Source organism: Ambystoma mexicanum, chromosome 4p (genome assembly GCF_040938575.1).
Source record: "Ambystoma mexicanum isolate Mex_15411 chromosome 4p, UKY_AmexF1_1, whole genome shotgun sequence".
Lineage (NCBI taxonomy): Eukaryota > Metazoa > Chordata > Amphibia > Caudata > Ambystomatidae > Ambystoma > Ambystoma mexicanum.
Genome location: NC_090927.1, coordinates 110,068,715 through 110,089,832, shown reverse-complemented (window position 1 = coordinate 110,089,832; position 21,118 = coordinate 110,068,715). Strand labels below are relative to the sequence as shown.

The following is a 21,118-nucleotide window of genomic DNA, read 5'->3' as shown; positions in this document are numbered from 1 at the left end:
TCATAATAGTCTGTGTCATAAAGATCAACGTAAGGAGGATCAACCTGTGGTGAAATATTCAGGGAGTCCGGACAAGACCTTTTAGATGGGGGTTGACTAGTAGGGGCATTTCCTATGGCTTGATAGCCAGAGGCAGCTGTAGTAGGAGGAGTGTTTTGGATGCTTTGGAGAGTTTCTGGGTTTTTCTCAAAAAAATTCCCAATAAAGGGCATCCTCCTCATGACCCTATCTATGTCTTCACATGTCCATTGGCTGAGCTCGGAATGGACATAGGGCCTAGTCTGGAAGCTTGAGGGGTTACAGTGCCTACTAAGGAGTCCTTTTCAGGAGGAGTACCTTGGTCTGGTAAGGAATATTTCCCATGAGGATGAGAACCCTTGTGAGTCTGGGAAGCTGGGAAACCTTGTGAGGCTGGGCCTTGGATGGGGAGAGTGACCTATCTTTATGAAGTGTCTTGGAAGAGTGCTTCTTAGACTCCTTCTCCTTCCTAAGCCCTTTCAGGATGGGTTTTTCCACTAAGTGGGCTAGTCCCAACTGCACTGATGCCTTACCCGATTTCGACAAAGAACGTCGAACCTCGGTCGTGGAGTGGCCCAACGCCTCGTCAGTCGACATGCGAGGTTCGGGTGCGGATTTATGCACGACGTCTGTGCTGTCTTTTGACAGTCAGGGCGTGTCATGTGGCGAGTGGGATCGTGAATGCCCAGAGGACAGTGAACTTGTGGACCTCTCCCTATACGTCGTTTGTGGGCCGGTAGTCGACAACCGCATTGAGTCTCGGCCCTGGGTTGTGTGTTTAGTGGAGGTAAGGGTTGTGTGAGTGCCCGTGCCGCCGGGGGTCGTCCGCATAACAGGGCCGTTGGCCTGTCTGGTGGGGTCGGGTGGCTTGCGCTTGGGAAACTAACGTCTCCCCTTCGCCTTCCGAAATGGCGGTGTTGCTACCATCGCTGAAGGTCCCTTCCACATAGATGGTGGTTCGGCCTGCATGGCGTGGTGAGCCCAGCCTTTCATCTTACGGTCCTTCCACGTCTTTGGTTTGAAGAGCCTACAGGCTCGACAGTTCTCGAAACGTGATCTTGTGGGAGGCAGAGATTGCACACCAGGTGTTTGTCAACCCACAGGAATTCTTTCCTGCAACTTGGACATAACTTAAAAGGGATCTGTCTTATCCATGATAACATGTAATGGCAGCTAGGCGAATGTAATGTAGGAAAAGGGGCAAATACATTCTCAATGACCACCCCCCCTCTCTCCCTACTGCGTGGGCCAAAGTGCGGTGCGGCCCTCGTGGGCCGTACGGATTTGTCAAAAGGATCTTCTTCGCCGATCGTCTTCCTTCGTCGAAGATGTCAAAGATGATCTTGATAGTAGGTGAGTAAAGGATACAAAGAGATCTAGCTCTAATTATTATAACCAATGGCGATTTGCCGAAAGAGGAACTCTGCTATTGTGCGTCCGTCTATGATGAAGGAAAAAAACAATCTGAGGGACCTCGACGCGTGAAGGATCATGGTTACAGTGGACGTCACTAGGGATACTATTACTGGCATGCCCTGTCGACGTCCCTTTTTGAATTTCGAAAACAACTGTAATGCACTGCAGCTTCCACTAGATGTCAGCCTATGCACAGCATGTGATCTAAGCAGATTCCACAAGTGTCAGAAATATATATATATAAAGTAGGAAAGTCATATCTCAGGTGAAAGGTTTTTTTTCAAACCTTTTTAAACCCATCATACATTTTGGTGATATGTTGAGCAGATTGCAGCTAGGACCCAGAGTTGCCCCCCTACAACCACCCTTTTTGTTTGCACATGTAACTGGAGAGTTGGGCTCCAGAGGGGCTGCACCTGGCTACACATGCCTGACCTTGGAGTGCCACACCTTTGGTAACTCCCCCTTCGTATTGAGGGCTGACATTGAAAATTGGGGAGAGTTGGATCCTGGCTGGCTCTACACTACAGATAACAGAATTCCTTGCAGCTACAGACTGGTACTTCCCAGAGGGATTCAACCCTGAACACCTGAAACCAATCAGCCTCCCTGATGATTGCTGAGGCATGAAAGCATGCTAGGAGGAGGAGCTCTTTGGACTGTTGAGCAGATTGCAGCTGGGACCCAGAGTTGCGCCACTACCACCCCTCTTTTTGCTTGCACGTGTAACTGGAGACTGGGGCTCCAGAGGGGCTGCACCCGAGCTACACATGCCTGACTTTGCAGTGCCACACGTTTGGTAACCCCCACATTGGGGAAAGTTGGATCCTGACAGGCTCTACACTACAGATACCAGAATTCCTTGCTGCTACACACTGGTACTTCCCAGAGGGCTTCAACCCTGAACACCTGAAACCAATAAGCCTCCCTGATGATTGCTGAGGCATTAAAGGGTGCTAGGAGGAGAAGCTCTTTTGACTGTTGAGCAGATTGCAGCTGGGACCCAGAGGTGCGCCTCTACTATCCCTCTTTTTGCTTGCATGTATACATTTTAATGTGCATATGGTTTACAATAAAACCTTACATATTAAACAAATACACAATTACAAGCAAAGTATATACAATTATACAATTCATTCAATAATCATCAAAAAAGAAGAAAAGAATAAAAACCCTATTACACGACATTTCATTATTTCTCCCCGTCCATATCCCATATCAAGAGTTAAAATGTCATCCATACATCTTCCATATAAGAGCTCATTCCAAAAATGTACTTGATCATATATCCTCTGGTTTCGAAGGAACCCATTACAATGCTTGGTCCGATTGACAACAGCGTTGCAATTGTCCCACTCTCCTTACAATACCTACATATTCCGCTCTCTCTCGCCGTGCCCTTACACAACCTATAGTTGTGTGTATTTCACATCTAGGTGTCCCTAAGAAAACGCATCACGCTATATTGTGCTCTATGGTGTGTATGGTGCTATTTAGCGCCTTGATGTCTCTGGTGATTTGTTTGCGCTATACAAGTGAGATGATAATGATGCTATCCAGACATCCCTTAGAATGCTCATTGCAGTGGTGCATATTGTGCTCGCTTATATTTCGCAATAGGTATGGCTAAGGAAGTGCGTTACTCTATATTTGTGCTGCATTGTATTCATTGACTCGTTTTCTATATTATACTCTATGGTGTTCCAGACCTAGGTGCCATTAAGAGACCCACCCGGCATCCTCGTATTTCAACCACCCCGTGCTGACTACACACGCCAACACAAATGTCTTGGGGAAAACCCTATCCACGGTCTGAACACTACAAAACTCTACATCTCTTGAATCAACTTGAATAACCTCCGCAACCTCCCAAAGCATGCCAACATGCCAAACACCTGAGGCCGCACATCTGGAAAGAAAATGCCTCTGGTGTTTAAATTAATGCACACCTAGAAAATACACCCACATAGACGCCAGGTAAATTAAAATCACAGTTCTGAACCTCCTTGTAACCTGTATTCCTGCTTGTAACTTAAGCATCTCTGAGTATTTACGCCTGTTACCCAAGCTTTGAACTTTCTGTAACCTGTAACCTGTTTTCTTGCCTGTAACCTAAGCTTTGAACCGAACCTCAGATAACCTCTGCGCCCTGATACCTCTGGGTCTGGTGCGCATTACAAATAATAAACAAACAAACAAAAATTAATCAATTTTTTATAACGCAGTATATTACCGGAAAACAGTTCCATGTCCTTTCACGACAGGCTTTCTAACGCCTGCTGTTTCAACGTGGAAAGAATAACGAAAACGTTCATTGCCTTTTTTCTTTTTTTCCCCCTTTTCTAACTATTCCCGACCCCCCAACTGCTTATCTACCCTTTCCCACCCCCCCCCAAAAAAATCGATAAAACGTTTTCGTTATTCCTTCCACATTTAAACAGCAGCTGTTAGAAAGCCTGGCAATAAAAGAACGTTGTACCCTGGAAAACAGCCTTAAAACACGGGACCAGGGTTCGAACCTGTGGTGCTCTGTGTCTTCCTGCTTCCAAGACAAGCATGTTGCACCTGAGCTATCCTCCCGGGCCCGGTTGCTCGTAGTTCCACATGCATCAACGGTTAAGCAAAACCCCTTGTCTTTTCCCGCTCCCATGGTAACCATCAACCAACCCCTTCCCAATTCAGATCCACAGTAGCACATGGATGCCATGCAAATGGCAGTATTGTGTGGCATACATCCTATTAACATAACATACCCTCTCCAGATTCTCGCTTTACAACGTCTTTTCTAAGGGATCTTCAATCAATGTTAGAGCGTGATCACTAATATGTAAGGAAATGTCGGGCTACATATCTAAAAAGCCACGTCTATGTTCCTAAGGATTTCATGGCACAGAGATGAGCGATCATTGCTTGTGATGTTCTGTCACTGTTCCACAGGCAGCACGCAGGTGTGCTCTTCTGTTCTAGGTAGGCTATTAACACCATGCTTCAGGCTCATTCATTTTCCACCTAAGGTTTTTTTAAGATCTTATGAGTGACCACTTGCTGAGCTTACCTCAATGGTCTTGCATATCTCTTCCATTTGCGAGATGATTGCCTGAATCCGATCGTTCCCGGCCACCATCATGGCGATGCCGTCACTCAGCTCACTCTGCGGGAAACAGGAGGGTGTGGGTCAGTAAAGGGAAAACAGAGTTGATTTATTGTTGACAATAACTGTAAAAATAAGATTGCCATTGTTTCCAATACACAAACATTCTGCTTTGAGGTCAAGTAAGTATTGGCAGTCAGAAAGTGACATGTTTTCATAGGGGATATGCCCCTAAGACATTTATGCAAGTCCCTTCTGCGATATCAGGACAAGATATGCAAATAGAGCACAGAATGGATGCGCAACACAAAGGGCAAAAGGGCAAAGCCATGGCCCCGGCAAGGAATTCTTTTGAAATCTGTGCTGCTGCAACAGACCATATATTTGCATGCTGCGTACAAAGACAAGAAATCGAGCAACATACTAGCGATAATGGAACTGTGAAAGATGTTTGACGACAAGGAGGTGGACCCACCCAGGGGAGAGTGGATGCTCAGCCACCATGATGTGTGGGGTGAAGGGCCCATGGCTCCTCCTTCTCCTCAGACAACTAACCCACTAACGGGAGGACAGGGATTTGACCCCTTGAAAAAATTAAAAGCAGCGGCAGGTTACAGCAATATGTATGCGCCTCCTTCGTATAGCAGTGAAGACACACTTAGCGGGGATAGCGTAATGAATCAGAAAGTAGGGACCATGACTGACGAGTACAAATAGTGCAGCACGCTGGAAGCGAAGTTGATGGGGGGGGAGGGTGACGAGGCAACCCAGTGACGTAAAGCGGATGATGGTACAGCAGTCCTACTGAATGAGTGGGTGTGAGGACAAATGCTAGACGGACGGGTACAGTAGAGCACAGAGGCCCAGGGGGGAGCTAAGAAGAAAAGGAGAAAAGAGGAAGAGGACGAACGACAGAGAATAGAAGGGGGGAGAGAGAATGAGCAGAAATAATGGACAAAGTGATGAAGGTAGAGAAGGAGAGAGAGGAAAAGCAACGGAGGAGAAAGCTAAAGGAAGTAGAGCAGAGGGAAACAAGAAAGGCTGAAGAAGATAAAGAGAGAAAGGCAAAAAGTAAAGAGGGAGAAAAGGAAATCGGAGATTGAGAGAATTATCAAGGAATGACAGCACAGAGAGAAGGAGGAAAGGGATCAAAAGTAAGAGTGAGACAGAGGGGACAGATGCCTTTGTGGAAGTGGAAGAGATAATCAAGGTTCCCAGGTTTTTGGATGAAGATGGGGAACAGGAATACAAAGGAGAATTGGGACATTATATCGAAGCAGGAGGGATAATGCTGCAGTCCTTAAGACGAGCAGAAGCACAGCGGGATCCGCGCCGAGAGAGGGAAGTGACTCATGGGGTAGAGTGATGCGGTAACGCCAGAGGGAAAATGTACTGAAACGACTGAGCTTTGTGGACGAAGAGAGTGATAACAGTATAGGGACAATGAGGACTGATAAGGAACAAGAGGATAGCGATGACAAAGAAGGGAGAAGGAGTTTGCACGGGAGGCAGCGCCAAATGAGAAATACTGGGGGAGGAAGAATGGGAAACGGAAAGAGGGAGGCTAGAATGTGACGTGCGCACCAATCACTCAAAGCACTGATCGCATAGCACGGACAAGGTTACCCCATAGGTGCAAAGGTTGAGGGTGTTACCAGGACGTAAGAGGACTATTTTATTTATTGGTTATTTGTAATGTGCACTATACAGCAAAAATTGTGTTTCAAGGTGCATCAAGACATGGGGTAGGGATGAGGAAGAATGGCATACAAGAAAAAAAAAAAGTTTGTAAAAGGTCTTGATAGATTCGGAAAGTGCAAGTGCTATAGCATGAGAGCATAGAAGAGTAGGAGATGGGGAGGTGAAGTAGGGGTAAGGAGAAGAAACAAACAAAACACGTTCTGACTTAGTTGTGAGACGATTTAGAGCATGCAAGTGCTAAACATGAAAGAGGGTGGGAGGTGCAGGAGGGGAAGAGGGTGAAGGGGTATAATAAGTACACACAAAAAAACTAGTTAAGAAGTGCAGAAAATAGGAGCGTCATAACTCGTAGTTGCAAGGAAAAACATCAGGATCACAACAATAGGGAGAAACAGAGTGCACAAGCAGATGTCAGAAAAAAAGTAGACATAAATGAAGCAAGTACCAAATCATGCACATTGTTAGAGTGTTATGGACCATGATGGGCATGGGCAGTATGACTCAGTGGCAACATGCTCGTCCTGGAAGCAAGGCAATGCAATGCAGAGCAACACAGGTTTGAATCCCGGTCCCTGCTTAGAAAACTCTTAGATATTAAGCGTGTTTATAAAAATAAACAATTCAAAAAATCAATGAAAGCATGGTGAACAATAGTTGTGGACAACATAAAGTGGCAAGGAACTTAAAAACAGAGCAATTACAAGAGGAGAATAGCAACACAGAAGTGGGAGGCGTGGGATGGAGGGAACAGAGGCATGCATTTGAAAGTATTACCGCCACGAGAACTCATGGTCAGGAGTGCTCATGGCTGGTCAGGGGAAGAGGGAGGATGCAAGGCCAGGATAGCATAGTACACTGCTGCCAAGAGAATCATGAGCCCCCGTGCAAAGTTATGTGTGTATGAAGCATTGCAGCAAGGACGGTGACAAGGTGGAACAAAGGTCTGCAGTGCGAGGGGGCATCGCAACAGAAACAAAGTAAGGCACGGGCACTAGGTGCAATCGGTGGTCTGAAGAACGGAAGTCAAGGTGACAAGCGGGCAGAACAAAGAATCAGAGCACACTGCAGGAGGGCAGATAGTTTGGCCAGGGCATATTTGGAGATGATATGGTTAACGTGTTTGTCTTGGATCAAGACAATGCAGCACAACACAGGTTTAAAGCTCCCGATCCCGTACTTAGAAACCACTTTCTGTATTTAGGGTGTTATAAATTATACAATTAATTATATACCTTAAGGTGAGTGGTCGGCTGCTGCTGGCTTGGGTGGGAAAGAAGAATGCAAGTAATAGACTTGCCCTTACCCAAGAAAGAAACTTTAATGGATGGTACGCAGAGGAAGCCATGAGGCACGGAACATGGTTTAGGGGCACTGGATGAAGGGCCTTAGGACACCAGGCAGGCCATAGCCAGACAGGACTGCTCTTTAGAGGGGCCTTGAGCAGAGGATTGGGCTACTTAGATGTGGCCAATGAGAGATGAGTGGGGCGGTCGCCAGGCCCAGCAGATGATTTTAAATGGCGGTGGCCATTTTAGAGCATTGACGTCAGGGCTCAATGCAGTGAGGTGCGGTGGGTCTTCTGTTGCAGCCATGTGACCTCAGGGGCACGTAGCCCAGACTCGAAAGGCCAAGCTAGCATGACAGGAGCATTTACAGTAGCGAAGGACATGGAAGCCTGAGAAGAATATTGGACTGACACAGTTCCCGCTATTAGAAAAGGGAGGAGGACGACCGCAATATATACCAATACATATACCAATACCATGGCAACAAATGGCCAAAGATAATTTGAGATGTAAACTGCCATCCTTGACTGTAGAGGCGGGTAAATGGATTTATGAGTTAGAAAGGTTGACAGCAGGGACAACATTGGCAGTGGGCAACATGAAGAGCTCTCTGCCATTCTTGGGGAAGTAGCTGATGATATTTGTAAGCCAGTATCCTGGAGTTACGGCACAAAATACGCCACATGATGGAGCACCGTTCAACAACTGTAGAGTGCCACTATGGCAGGCCCTGAGAGTAAAATACCCAGATATATCTGACATAAGTGCAATTATGGCACGCAAGATGCGTGACGATGAGGGTCCAATTCAATATATTCAAGAGATCCAGGAACGCTGGCATCTTGAGGCTTGTGAACCGTGTGACAAAACCGTGGGTCTGCTTTACCGAATACTGAGTCATGGGACTACCAGAGCTGGTATAGAAGTAGTTGAAGAAATTAGTGGGAACGGAGGCAAAGCTGTGGTCGGAAATTCAATTGACGATAGTGCATTATTGTAGGTTGTTACAAGAGAATGCAAGAAAGAAACACAAGGAAAGGAAACAAGAAGAAGCTAAGCTAATTCAGAGAAAATTATAAAAATATGCAATGGAAGGGGTGATGTTGACAAGCAGAGAGGGTGTGGTTACACAGACTGGTCATTATCTGCAGCAAATGGCATGAGGAAGTTTTGCAGGAAGAGGGGACGCTAACCATTGGCTATGGGGAAGAGGAGGCATGCCTGGGGGGAGTGGAGCAGGGCATGACATGCAGCAAGGAGGGGACTGGTTCAGCAGGGTACATCCCAGCACTCAGGACAACTGTTTCAATGTTGGTCATGCGGGAAGATGGGACACATAGCCCGAGTGTGTAGGGGAAAGAGAGGAATGGAACAGAATTGGCAAAACCGTACAGCGGGGGTGGCACATTCATCAGCATACACCACAAGGCAACCTTACTATTATGCCCAAGATCACACGCAGATGCAGACCTATGCACCAGAAATGGCACCAGCACAGCATGCACTGGCACAGTCACAACAACCTATGACACAGAAACTGCAAGCACCTGTGTACACGCAACAATCACAGACAATACCACAAGCACTGGCACTGCAGAACACTGTAGCCACGAGGCATTTTGATACCACAGTACAGACTCCCACGCCAAGGCTAGGGAATGTATCTGTAGTGGGAGGGAATCTATTTACTGGGACAAGGATGAGCTTATATCCACAATATGACAGCCCACAGACTGATTTCATCTGTTCAATCCTATCTGTTGCACCTGACCTGAGTGAGGAACCACGACAAGACTTTCTCCTTTCTTGTAGACATGGGAGCCACCCGGTCCTGCATTAGGGGGGAGATACCCCATATCAGGCATTACCATGAATACTCAAGGTTTTTCTAAGGCCACAGGTTTGGTTCCGTTCACCGATGATTTACCAATTTCAGTGGGAAAACAGGCCTTAACATGCCACTGTTATATTCCCTTAAGGAGGCTGACAAAGGCATTTTTGAGGCAATCCATGCACAAGTGCAACAGGGAATCTTAGTACCATCAGATTCTCAATGTAATACGGCTGGGTACCCAGTGAAGAAGGAGGGTTGTGGAGTTGTACACAGGATTTTCACCCTCTAAAAAATATTGTCAAAGCAGAGTTTCCCTTAGTTCCTAATCCAGCAACAATATTATGTAGCATCCCACCAGAAGCCACACATTTTACTGTGATAGTCTTGATGAATGCATTCTTCTCGATTCCCCTTCATGAGGAGTCACAAGACTTTACCTCGTTTCTATATAGAAATAAAAAGGGGGAAACATACAAGGCTACCACAAGGGTACTGTGAATCTCCTTCCATGTTCAATAGGGTCCTCCAACCGGACCTGGGGAATGTACATATAGACCGAACAGTGATCCAATGCATGGATGATATTTTGGTGTGTAGCAGGACAGAGGAGCAGTGTCGAAAAGACTCAGTACAGTTGATGACAGTATTGGCAGAAAAGAGATACAAGGTGGACAAAGCAAAATTACAATAATGCTACGAAGAGGTTCTATGCATTGGATAGTTGATCTCAAAAGATGGCAGGAAGGTGATACTTAAAAGAGCAGAGGTGATTATGAAAATGCCACGGCCGAAGACAGTGAAGAAGATTCTTAGGTCTTTGCAATTAATGCAGAGCCTGGGTGTTCGATTACAGTACTTACACTAGACCCCTTCTAAATGGGTTCAAAGAGGCTCAGGGGGGGCATGGCAAGCTCATGTGGACAGGTGAATGACTGAAGTATTTGATGAACTGAAAAGGCCAATATGCACAGCCCCAGTTTTGGGAATCCCTGAATACAGTGCAGAATTTTAATTATTCTTGCAATCAAATGGAGTAGTGATGACAGCGGTACTCACACAGAAAAATACTTTGGTGCACAAACCGATAGCCTACTACAGTGGGCTTCTGGATCCAGTAATGAGAGGACATTATCCTTATGAACAGTCATTGGCTGCAGCTGCCTTTGTAATCAAGAGGTCGCCAAGTATCACCATGGGCTCTAGGTGGAGCATTCCCTTTTTGCCATTCTTGAGAAACCCAAAAGCACACTGACTACACAAAGAGCATCTGGATGAGAGTTGTAATTCCGGCGACATTCATAGCAGAGTCAGTGGATGAGGGAGACTATGTACCGACTGCGCTAAATACACAGAACACTATGATGATATTCCACGGGTCAGAGAAAATTCCCTCAGAGGAGCGAAAGTACTCTTTATTGATGGGTCCGCAATGATCAACCAGACATCAGGACAACATCATACTGAAACAGCAATGGTAAAACAGAGAGAGCGGGACATTTGATGTAGTGACAAGCGCAAGATTACCCACTGTGAGAAACCTCAGGATATTCTCACTCCTACTCCCCTTGGATCCTCTTCTCATGTGGCCAGGTAAAGACTATTGCTCTTGGATCCTGACCCTGGGAGGTGGAGAAGCGAGGGAGGATCACCTGGGTGGAGGGTCCTTGAGGAGTGGGTGTGTGGTGCCTGTTTTGCGAGACATGGTATCCCCCATTCCCTATTGACAACCAACCTAACACTCCCCTAACATTTATGGGCTATTATAAGCCAGTTCCCCTCATTTTACCACATGTAACCCTTGAAGGTATTGGGATGACAAAGAAGCAACTAAGAGTAATGAAGACTACTCTTTCACCACTCTGCTACTCGGACCGGGAAGAGGCCTGCAAGGAGTTGTTATGGTCAGGCATGTCCCTTTGATTGGGGTCAGGCAGGGCTAATTGGACATCCCCACCTGCAGCCTGTCAAAGGGCTGCACGTGCATAAAAGGAGGCCAGCCCAGCAGGAAAGGGCACAACAGGGAGGACAGCAGGAGACCCTTGAGAGGAGACAGCCGTTGTCGGACCGGAGAATGACCAAGGACGCTGGCAACAACGCCAGGGACTTGTGGGACCAGATGTGAATGGGCTGTATACTTCCTACAAGCCTGGGAGCCTCTGTTATTCAGCACGAGCAGCAGGAGTTGCAGAGGAGTCCGGGAGCTCAGAGGACGCTGTCCACATCCAGGACGAAACATTGGCAGTGCTGGAGTGTGGAAGAAACATACGGCAAGCAAGCAGGGCTTGCACCAATGGTTTTCCTGGCTTCGGAAGGTGGGAGGAAGTCGAGGGAACCACTGAAGAGAAACCTAAAAGGCTGGTGAGTGATGGACAAGCGCTTAAGCACCGGGGCACACCAAAAGGACCATGAGTGAGTAACAGTCCGTAACAGGGAGCCAACAAATGCATATTGAATACCAAATTAAATGGAAATTTATTATTGAAGCAAACAAATGCATATTGAATACCGATCTAAATGGAAATGTAATATTGAAGCAAACAAATGCATATTGAACACTGAACTAAATGAAACTTTAACATTGAAGCAAATAAGTGCATATGGATTACTGAACATAATTAAGAAACTTAACTGCCCATTCAACACCGAACAGATAGTCAACAATGTTGAATATATGTTGCACAAAAATTTAACTCAAGCCTTGAAGTCAAGTATGTTGAGGGCTGAAGAAAGCCAAATAGTGAACTTTTATGAGTGAATGCAGTGTGGAATGGCCAAGGTTTGGCAAGGGGTATGTGATACGTGGTGCAGAGCCACGTGTCTATCAAGGAGAAGCCAGAAGAGTGCAAGATTCCACACTAAGCCAAGAGGCCAACAAAAGGAAATAAGCAAGGGTGACTTTGTGCACAGGAGCAAGTGCCCAGGCAAGTATGTGGGCTGAGGAGGCCAGGTGTCCTGGTTGCGTAACCTGTGATGGGTGGTGTGGTCTGTCAACTGTGCCTAGCTCAGAGAGCCCTGAATGGTGAATGGAGAAATAGCCCAATAGAACCACTGCAAAGGAACTGGCAAAGTCAGCCAGAAGGAGGGTCAGGTCGAACCAGTGTTTTTGTGTTAAGACTTTTGGAGAAAACTGAAGCAAGTTTAAACAGTGACATTGAAGTCTTGGGAAGGGAACCCTGAGACGTAAAGGACTACACTTGTTGTCTTGGGACCAGAGTCTCAAGACCCTTTTGGTCTTGGATTGTGTCACTTGAAACTTTGGAAAGGGTCCCCCAAGGATTGGGTCTGAATGGTATCACCTTGAACAAAAGAAAGGTAAACTTTGATTGAAACATTTTATTCAAACTTTCTTGTGCTTGGGGAAGGGGAGCGAAGAAAAAGCTGTGAGCTGGAAGAGGCTCAGAACTTTGAGTTGAACACTATTGTCTTTGACTTTGACATCCCTAAACACTTGTTAGCTTTAGTTGTGAGGGCAAGGTTAGGTTTTGGACACAGGCAGACTTTTGTTGAACTCTTTGACTCAGACATTCCTTAGTTTCATTCAGGCAGGAAAATCCTACCTTAGCATAGGGCAAGCTAGGTCTTCAACCATCTTGACATTTAAGTTAATAAATATATTTTATTTGAATTTTAAGTCTGTTGTCTGTGTCTTACTTCATGATGCCTTCAGATCACACACTTCTCAGCACAAGCAGCAATATTGGTAGCACTAATAATAGCGCTAAAAACCCATGAGGACGAGGAGATGACAGTGTACCCAGACTCTGCATATGTGACATCAACAGTACATGTAGGACTGTCACAATGGAAGAGGGGGAGTTTTTGACGTGCTGACACACTTATAGATGCACTACAACTCCCATCAAATGTTGTGGTGGTGAAGTGCCAAGCCCACATGAGGGAGGAGGACATTGTTTCCCGCTGCAACAAAGCTGCAGATGCAGAAGCAAAAGAGGCAGCATATTTCCCAGAGATAAATTAGTTTTGATACTCCTGCCAATAGACAAACATGAGCGCGTCCCATAGTACTGCAAGAGAGGTTTAGTTCATTGCCCATCACCCAAATAATTGAATTACAGGGACAAGCACCAGTAGAAAAAAAGGAATTGTGGATAAGGAGAGGGCGTTCAGTGTCCCCCGCGGATGCGATGTGGTGACAAGAGAGCCCCAGAAAGCTGGTCATGCCCCTCACATTACTGCAGACAGCTCTAACGCAGATTCATTACCCGACCCACATAAGTAAGGAGAGCCTTGCAGCACAGAACCAGAAGACTGGTTCTGTCCCAAGTTGGCTGAGCATGTTGCTGAATTTATGTACAATTGTATTGTTTGTCAATGTTACACAGCAGGACACACCTTGCGAGTAGTGCAAGGAGCAATACACAGGCCTAATGGGCTGTTCCATCATCTACATATAGACTACGTGGACATGGTACAAAACTGCAACGGCTATAGGTATATGCTAGTGGTCGTATGCCCATTTTCTCGATGGATCGAAGGCGGGAAGCTGGTCCATGTACCCACCCCAATGCAGCTTGTTTGGAGAGATTCCTCATTAGAGAGGTGTTCCCGCGATGGGGGTTTGCAAAGTCATCCAGTCTGATAATGGACCACAATTCAGAAACGAAATGTTCAAGCACATCACGATCCTATTGGGAATAAAGCATACTTTTTCCTGCACATATCACACGCAGGTGATGGGGTCTGTGAATGTCTCAACGGCCTGCTCAAGGAAAAAATTGCAAAAGTGAAAACGACTCTGAAAAGGGATGGCTTCATTGCCTACCCATAGACCTGTTCGCATTGCGCAATCAGCCTGCTTCTGACCACCATTTAACTCCTAATGAGGTGGTGACAGGACAACGCATGCAACTCCCACTTGCTGCTCCGACTAGAGTGCTGACGGATGCCCAGAATCCTGCCACTCTTTTGGGTAATGAAATGTATGAGTATCTTGCTTCGATGATGGCTAGCACTTCTTTTATCTCTCAACAGCTGAAGCCAAAGTAGGTTGAAGAAGAATGATGAAGACGACACATCAGTAAATCCACAAGAACTGCTTAAAGCACCACCTCTTTACCCAGGAGATCTAGTTTTGTTGCAGAACTTTAACAGAAACTCGCAAAAGCCCTGACCTGATGGCCCCTTTACTGTAGAGCAAGCCACTGATAAAGCTTTAAAATTGGTAGGGAAGAAAGCTTGGAATTATCTGGGCGATGTCAAGCTCTGCAGAGGTGAGACCCTCCTTGCCCAACCCGCAGACGGTGCAGCGCAAGAAGAAGAAGACGAGCGACAAATTGAGATACATTCCAGAGCTATACGGGAGCACAAAGAAAACTAGTTTAGGCACACTGTTTTTACATTCAGCAACCAGCAAACCTGTTTGAACTGACTTTCTATGAGCATTATTTATCTGGACAACACAAAAGAAAGCACTCTTGGACACCGATCCAATGGTGCCCAAAAACTATTTGCTTTCCTCATCTAAGTGGCACACAGCTAACAGATACTTAAAAAGAGCACATGCCTATTATTGCTTTGTTCAGTAACCCTAAAGTTCAATTAATTTTTGAGAGGCTTTTTCCTGCCATATAAATACACTTTTTCCACAGGAGAGGTTGACCCGTTATAACAATGTTGATGCCAAAGGTTGTGAATTCTGGTAAGCATCTGTTCCAAACTCATGATTGACGCCAAGACGTTCATATATGCATCATATGGATACCACTGCGAGAGCTATTGTATTTGATTTTCTTTAACTTCTGCTGTTTCTACATCTTTACCCTCTTTGCACTACAGACAGCTGCTTTGTATTACACACACACGCAAGCATATGCCGATGTAACAACCATTCCCTTATTAACCACAGCTGTAACTGAGCTGGTCAACAGCTCGACCCAAGAAGTGAAAATGCTTAAGCGAAGCACGAACACCGATTTTGAGCATAGAAATGCTTATATGGCAAATTCAGCTCACGTCATGTATAACATGTGGTACCAGCACATGACCACGGTGGGGAGAGAGACCTCAAGGGAGAGCTGTTACGTGTGTTCGCTCATCCCCTATGCCATCAGTGCTTCCAGGACATTTATAGCACCAGAATTTCCAGCAGCCAGAGCACAATGCCTTATGCACTTAGCGCTCTGCACCACAAGAGGCAGCTTCAAGGGAAATGGGCCACACTACAGTGGATTTATTTATGTTTGACAAAGCCACACCTCATGGTTCAGAGGGGAGGGTGGGCTACATCAGCTATACATTTAAACAGGTGCCAAAATCAGGTAGGTGCATAGTCTGGCAAAGCACGCCTTGCGGTGCGTGGGCTACATAACATATACATTTAAACAGGAGACAAAATCAGATAGGTGCATAGTCTGGCAATGCACGCCTCGTGGTGTGGGGTCTACATCAGGTATACATTTAAACAGGAGATAAAAGTACCTCAAGGTGAAGGGAGCTAGATACAAGGGTACAAGCATGCATAAGGCATCAGATTGGGGTAAGTAAACAACCACTCCTGAAAGGCCTCATCCTGTAGTACAGAGGGCAAAACAGGGTAGAAAATGGGCACAAGATACCAAGATGGCGAATGTAAATGTTCTTGAAAAGTTTGATTCGGGGTGCAGTGGAGAAAGGAGGGGACATAATAGGCAGCAAAGCAAACCTGGTTGCATGGGTATGGTATCGCTAATGATGACTGCAGCATCCAAGCAAGTACGTTGAAAGGTCTGCAGCTCGGTTGGAAACAAGTGCAGAGATCATGTTGGATGTCGCCAAAGACGCTTCACGATACGGACAGCAATATAAAAATTAAAGCAATGATAGAAGACTCAGATAAAATGATACAATTCATATCGAATGGCCCAAACAGAGGAGAAGCTAGAACAGTAACGAAAGCGGTGTTGCAATGCCCGAAGACAGGGAAAAAGGAAGTAGGGAGAATACCAGGATGCTGGGATAGACCCCAACTGTTGGTGTATGGACAAGTGTTCACAGGAAATGAATGGGTAGAAGGGATAATGGGGTGCAGAGCACATGCACTCATGACAGTTCCAGTGGAAGTAGTCCAGAAGGAGAACGACGAGTGCCTTAAGGAATGGACGGCGAGTGCTAAACTGGTTACGTGATTTGAAAATGAAGCAGGCTCTTTGCCAATAATACCACTCAAGAATTGTTCCCTGCGTTTCCAGAATGAGGGTCCAGTAAAAGTTGGAATGAACAGAGGATAAAAGCAAGCATCGAAGATACTAGGCATGAAGGTAGGCACGGCAGTACTAATGCATCACTACTGGACCTGTGGTTCCAAAGCGTACATACAACTAGCACCAAACTGCGGAGGGATATGTTTTCTAGTGCAGCTGAATAGACCTGCCCTGGTAGTGCCTCAGTAGGACATAAAAGTAGATGGATTTCTCAAGATGGAGGCACACCAGAGGAAGAGAAGATCTGTGGAGCGGACCAGGGTGAAGAGAAGAAATTATATTTCAACCAGGATGAATGAATCACTTGATGTGATACCGCAAGAGCATAGACTGTTCAGCAGGACTGAGATTTTCTTTGCCACAATTCATTCCACGGGTCCAGGCCGATACAAAAGTCAAATGTCTCCAGATTACCAGATGGGAACTGTTGCAGACAATCAATTAAACAGTGAATGGGTTCAACGCTATAAAGGGAGAACTCAGAGCCATCAGACACATGACCCTTCAGAACAGATATGGACCTTCTCACAGCTATGGAGGGAAGCGTTTGATAATGGGACCCTTGTAGAGGCCATTCTGCAACTGTGGACCTGCATGCAAATATGGAAGAAATCACGAGCTCAGCAGAGGAAGATGACGACTGCCTGGCGTATATCTTTTCCTGGATTCTGTCATGGATGGCCAATGGACTGAAGGTGCTATTAGCAGCCCTAGCGTTAGTACTATTTGCATTTTACGGTAGCTATATCACAGTGCAAGAAGACTACCGAGAAGACGATAGGGATGAAGATATTGTTAGATGTAGAAAGGAAAGCAGATGAACAGACACAAACTCTTGAAGTGCTGCAGTCACACCTGAAGCAGGATTCCCAATTTTCTCCAGGCACGAAATTATTGTATCCTCCAGATCCCCGCAACTACGTGGGATGATGGATATGGTGCAAACCAGATTGAGAGTGCTGCTACATGACCTCGAGTGTGGACGAACGTGTGAATTACCATGGCGGCATAAGGGGGGGCGATGAAGGTTTGGACTCCAAAGCAATACATCAATAGGGAGGACCTTTGCGGAATGTGGCTGATATCTCGGCTAGAGAGTTGTTTGAAGATGGACAGATGAATGTGGTCCTCGTCACTCCGGTCCCTCCCTCATCCAGACGATACATAAATGACAGGTGTACATCGTTCCTCTCCCCCTCCTCTCCTTCACCACTGTACCGCAGACCCTATCCTGGTGAAGTTGTAGAAGAGATGGACTTACTGTGACCCCGCAGAGAATCAATGACATCATTACTAAAGACCAAGACGTAGATGCATTAGACATGAAGCACACATGCATCCCTGCACAAAGCTACACAGACACTTGAGATAAACTTTTCTTAGACACGAAGAACATGATTTTGACACACTTAAGATACAGGACATATGCACACGAATAAGACATGAAGCTTGCTTAATGCTGAATGCAGTTAACATAGGTAGCCATGACAATCGAAATGGAAGATGCAGCCACGTTGAAGTGAATGGGAAGCACAGAGAAGGCTTAAGATAGCAGGCATAGGCCTGGTTCACTGATTTAGCAGGGAAAGGCAGAGAAGACAGGTCGTGCAGCCGTTGTACATGTACCAGCCAAGATTATCAAGGGAGGGAGAGTTTCACATTAACACTCAAGGATACAGACACATGCAGACAGTAGAAACAGTCTTGTTAGATTAGACACTTGCATGCATAAATGCTAAAAATCCTCATTCATTTGGATCAGGAAAACCAAGCGAGTGGTCTCCACACATGTGGTCTGAAACTGGGCGACAAAGCCTATTAATTTGAGCCAGACAGAGACCCTCATTCTCATCCAGCTCAGGACAGACGATAGACAATAATACCAGGATGAAAGCTAAATGTACTAAGCTCAAGGCCTAGAGGATCGGAGATGGTAACTGTATTGGTACAAACAGCGCCTTTGGAGCTGTTCTCGTCACCTTGAATTGTTGCTCATGAGCTGGTAACCCTCCAATGTACCAAGGCTGAGAAGACCCTCACTGACGAATCCCTCACCACCTTCTGTGCCAGTTCACACTTTGTTTCACTACCCAATTATAATGCACTAACCTGACATGCCTTCACTTGCAATGTTTAGGAGGTGGGCACATCTGTAGCCACCAGATTATGCATGACCAATCGGAGCACTAACCCCATATGGATACCATATGTAGTTTGCCCCGCTAACCAACCTCAGTCCACCTTAGGTTTTTGTAGAGTAACGCGTCACTTATGATGTCATAACCCGTTAAAAGATGTCGAGAAGCCTGTAACGAGTGAAGAGAGCATTGGAAAACCTGTGATCTCCATTTTCTGTCCTTGTTTATGAGATCTCTTAATCAACAGTTGGTTGTGTCAAATATTTGGACTTTTCCGTTTCTTGGGCAAGGGGATTTTTCCCGAACCGGGCCTCTTGCTATTATAATTGGGGGCTTATCTTCGCCCCTCTCGCTTCACAATGATAATCTAACTAGTTGATTCTTTTTTTTACTTCTTGTGATTTACATGGGTGTATAGCTTACATTTATGTACAACTGAAACAATAGGGCTTCAAACCTTTGGATGAATCTAATTGTTTTTATAAATAATAGCGTATTGCAATTTCTCCTGATCTGTGACACCTTTTTACATTTTCCCTCCTCTGACTGTCCCTTTCGCTCACACTCTTCTTCACTCTCTGCCTCCTGTCACAGGCGAGAGAATCTCAAGCGGTCTCTAAGCTACTTTTCTCTTTCTCTTTTCTCTTTCCCTCTCCCTCTCTCCGCCCCTTTTCCTCTCCAGTGTGTCACCCATTCTCATCCTGTCTTTCCCACTCACTGGCCCCTTCCTCTCGCTTGATCCCCATCGCTCGCCCGCCTCCCTCACACTCCTTCCCACACCTCGGTGCTTCTCCCCTCCTCCTGCCATTTCTCCCAGGGTGAAGCCTGCCTTCAGTGACAGACATGGCACTTAACACGGGCACCAGCTGCTGCCACCACGTCAATTCCTAATGGGCATTGCTTAGAATCGATTAAAAACCCAATGGAACGTTGAGCTGGAAATCCGGCCTTCTCATTGGCTGCTGCAGGGAAGGCAAGGAGTAAATATAACATTGTTTCTATAGAAACGCCTATGTTTTAATGGATAAAGAACGTTTATAAATTGCTGACTTTTCTTGGCCTTTGATTACTCTTGATAGCAGTGGGGGCCTTGGTATTCAGCCGCCACATGCCAGCTGGCAAAAGGGGGGCAGCTCCAATTTTGGGGCAGTGATTGCACGCCAGGATTTATAATGACAATAGTGGCCTTTTCTATAGGGACAGAGGGTGGTGCCACCTGCTTGTTTGAGAGAAAGGTTGGTAAATATGGCATCTGGAGGCAGTGTGGCCACTGGCCAGGACCACGATGAAGAGGTTGTTGAGAGAGGGATACGGGTTGCGGATGCAGGCCATGGCAAAGGATAGGATATGATGTAAGCTGAGTGACAAGAGCAAGCCCAAAAGAACGACCCACTGAATCCTGTAGGAGTTCTGCTGAAGGTGTGTGTCGAGGCCGTGCTGGGGGCGGCAGAGGGGGCTGTAGCCCGGGTCTTTTGGTTGTAGCCCTGGATAGAAGCTCAAGGGCTACAGCCAAAGGGCTAGTTAGCCCCAAGTCCCGACATTCCTGACATTAGCGTAGCCCCGATCTTTTCCAGGCCCAGCAACACCCCTGGGTGTGTGTAAAGGCAGCACTCAGCATTATGGGAGCCTTGCACAGTGTGGGCAGCAGAGATGTGTACATTATAGTTTTGTGAGTACTATTGAACTTGGTAATGACACCTGGAATGGTCCAGTACTTATCAAAGTGCTTATTTATTTTATTGTTCAATTTCATTGGAAATACAAAGAGATATTAGTGACAATTTGAATCATGTGTGAAGTCCATAACCATTTCCTTCATTCCTACTTCTTATTGGTTTTAGGTACTTCTTATCTGCATTTTTTAGGGATGTTTTTATGGCGGTCTAACGATTGCCACTTGCTTTCATATTGTTGTGTATGTCAAATGTATCTACTTGTGCTTTCCTTTTTATTATTGTTGTAATTTTAAGATGTTTTATGTTGTATATACAAAGCATAATTGCTATGTGTATATTAATCCAAATAAATAAATAAATGAAGTGCAAAGCGCATCACTTCAACAAGTCGACATCAAGGGACTGAAACAAGTGGCCCAATAGACCCAGCCACCAGAACCAAAAGCAGATAGGACCCAAAACCGGAGCCCAACATCCTTCCAACCCACGGAGAGAATAAAAAGGTCTTTCATTTCGGGCCAAACACTAGATGCGCTTGAATCCCCGCAGATTCGCTGGTAGAGAATCCCACAGCCGTGCGGCCTGAACAGAGAAAGAGCAACCTCCCCATTTCACCCATCTAAAGGGGTGGACTGAAAGTAGATTGGAGGAAGCCGATCACAGACGTCTGCCTGGGGCCTTACGGGGGAGTTTAGAAGGAATAAAGTTACCCGATGAGCCCTAGAGTGCATGGTGCACAATGCACAGTGTCTTAAACAT

The 21,118-nt window shown here is 46.0% G+C and overlaps 1 protein-coding gene across 2 annotated transcripts in view; it reads right to left on the bottom strand.

Moving 5' to 3' along the window:
* TRIM54 (tripartite motif containing 54) overlaps positions 1-21,118 on the bottom strand; it is a 374,309-nt gene that overhangs the window by 130,522 nt on the left and 222,669 nt on the right. For both annotated transcript variants that reach the window (XM_069605492.1, XM_069605494.1), the window contains exon 4: positions 4,490-4,585. In XM_069605492.1, the coding sequence (XP_069461593.1) occupies positions 4,490-4,585 (96 nt within the window). The remainder of the gene's footprint in view (positions 1-4,489; positions 4,586-21,118) is intronic.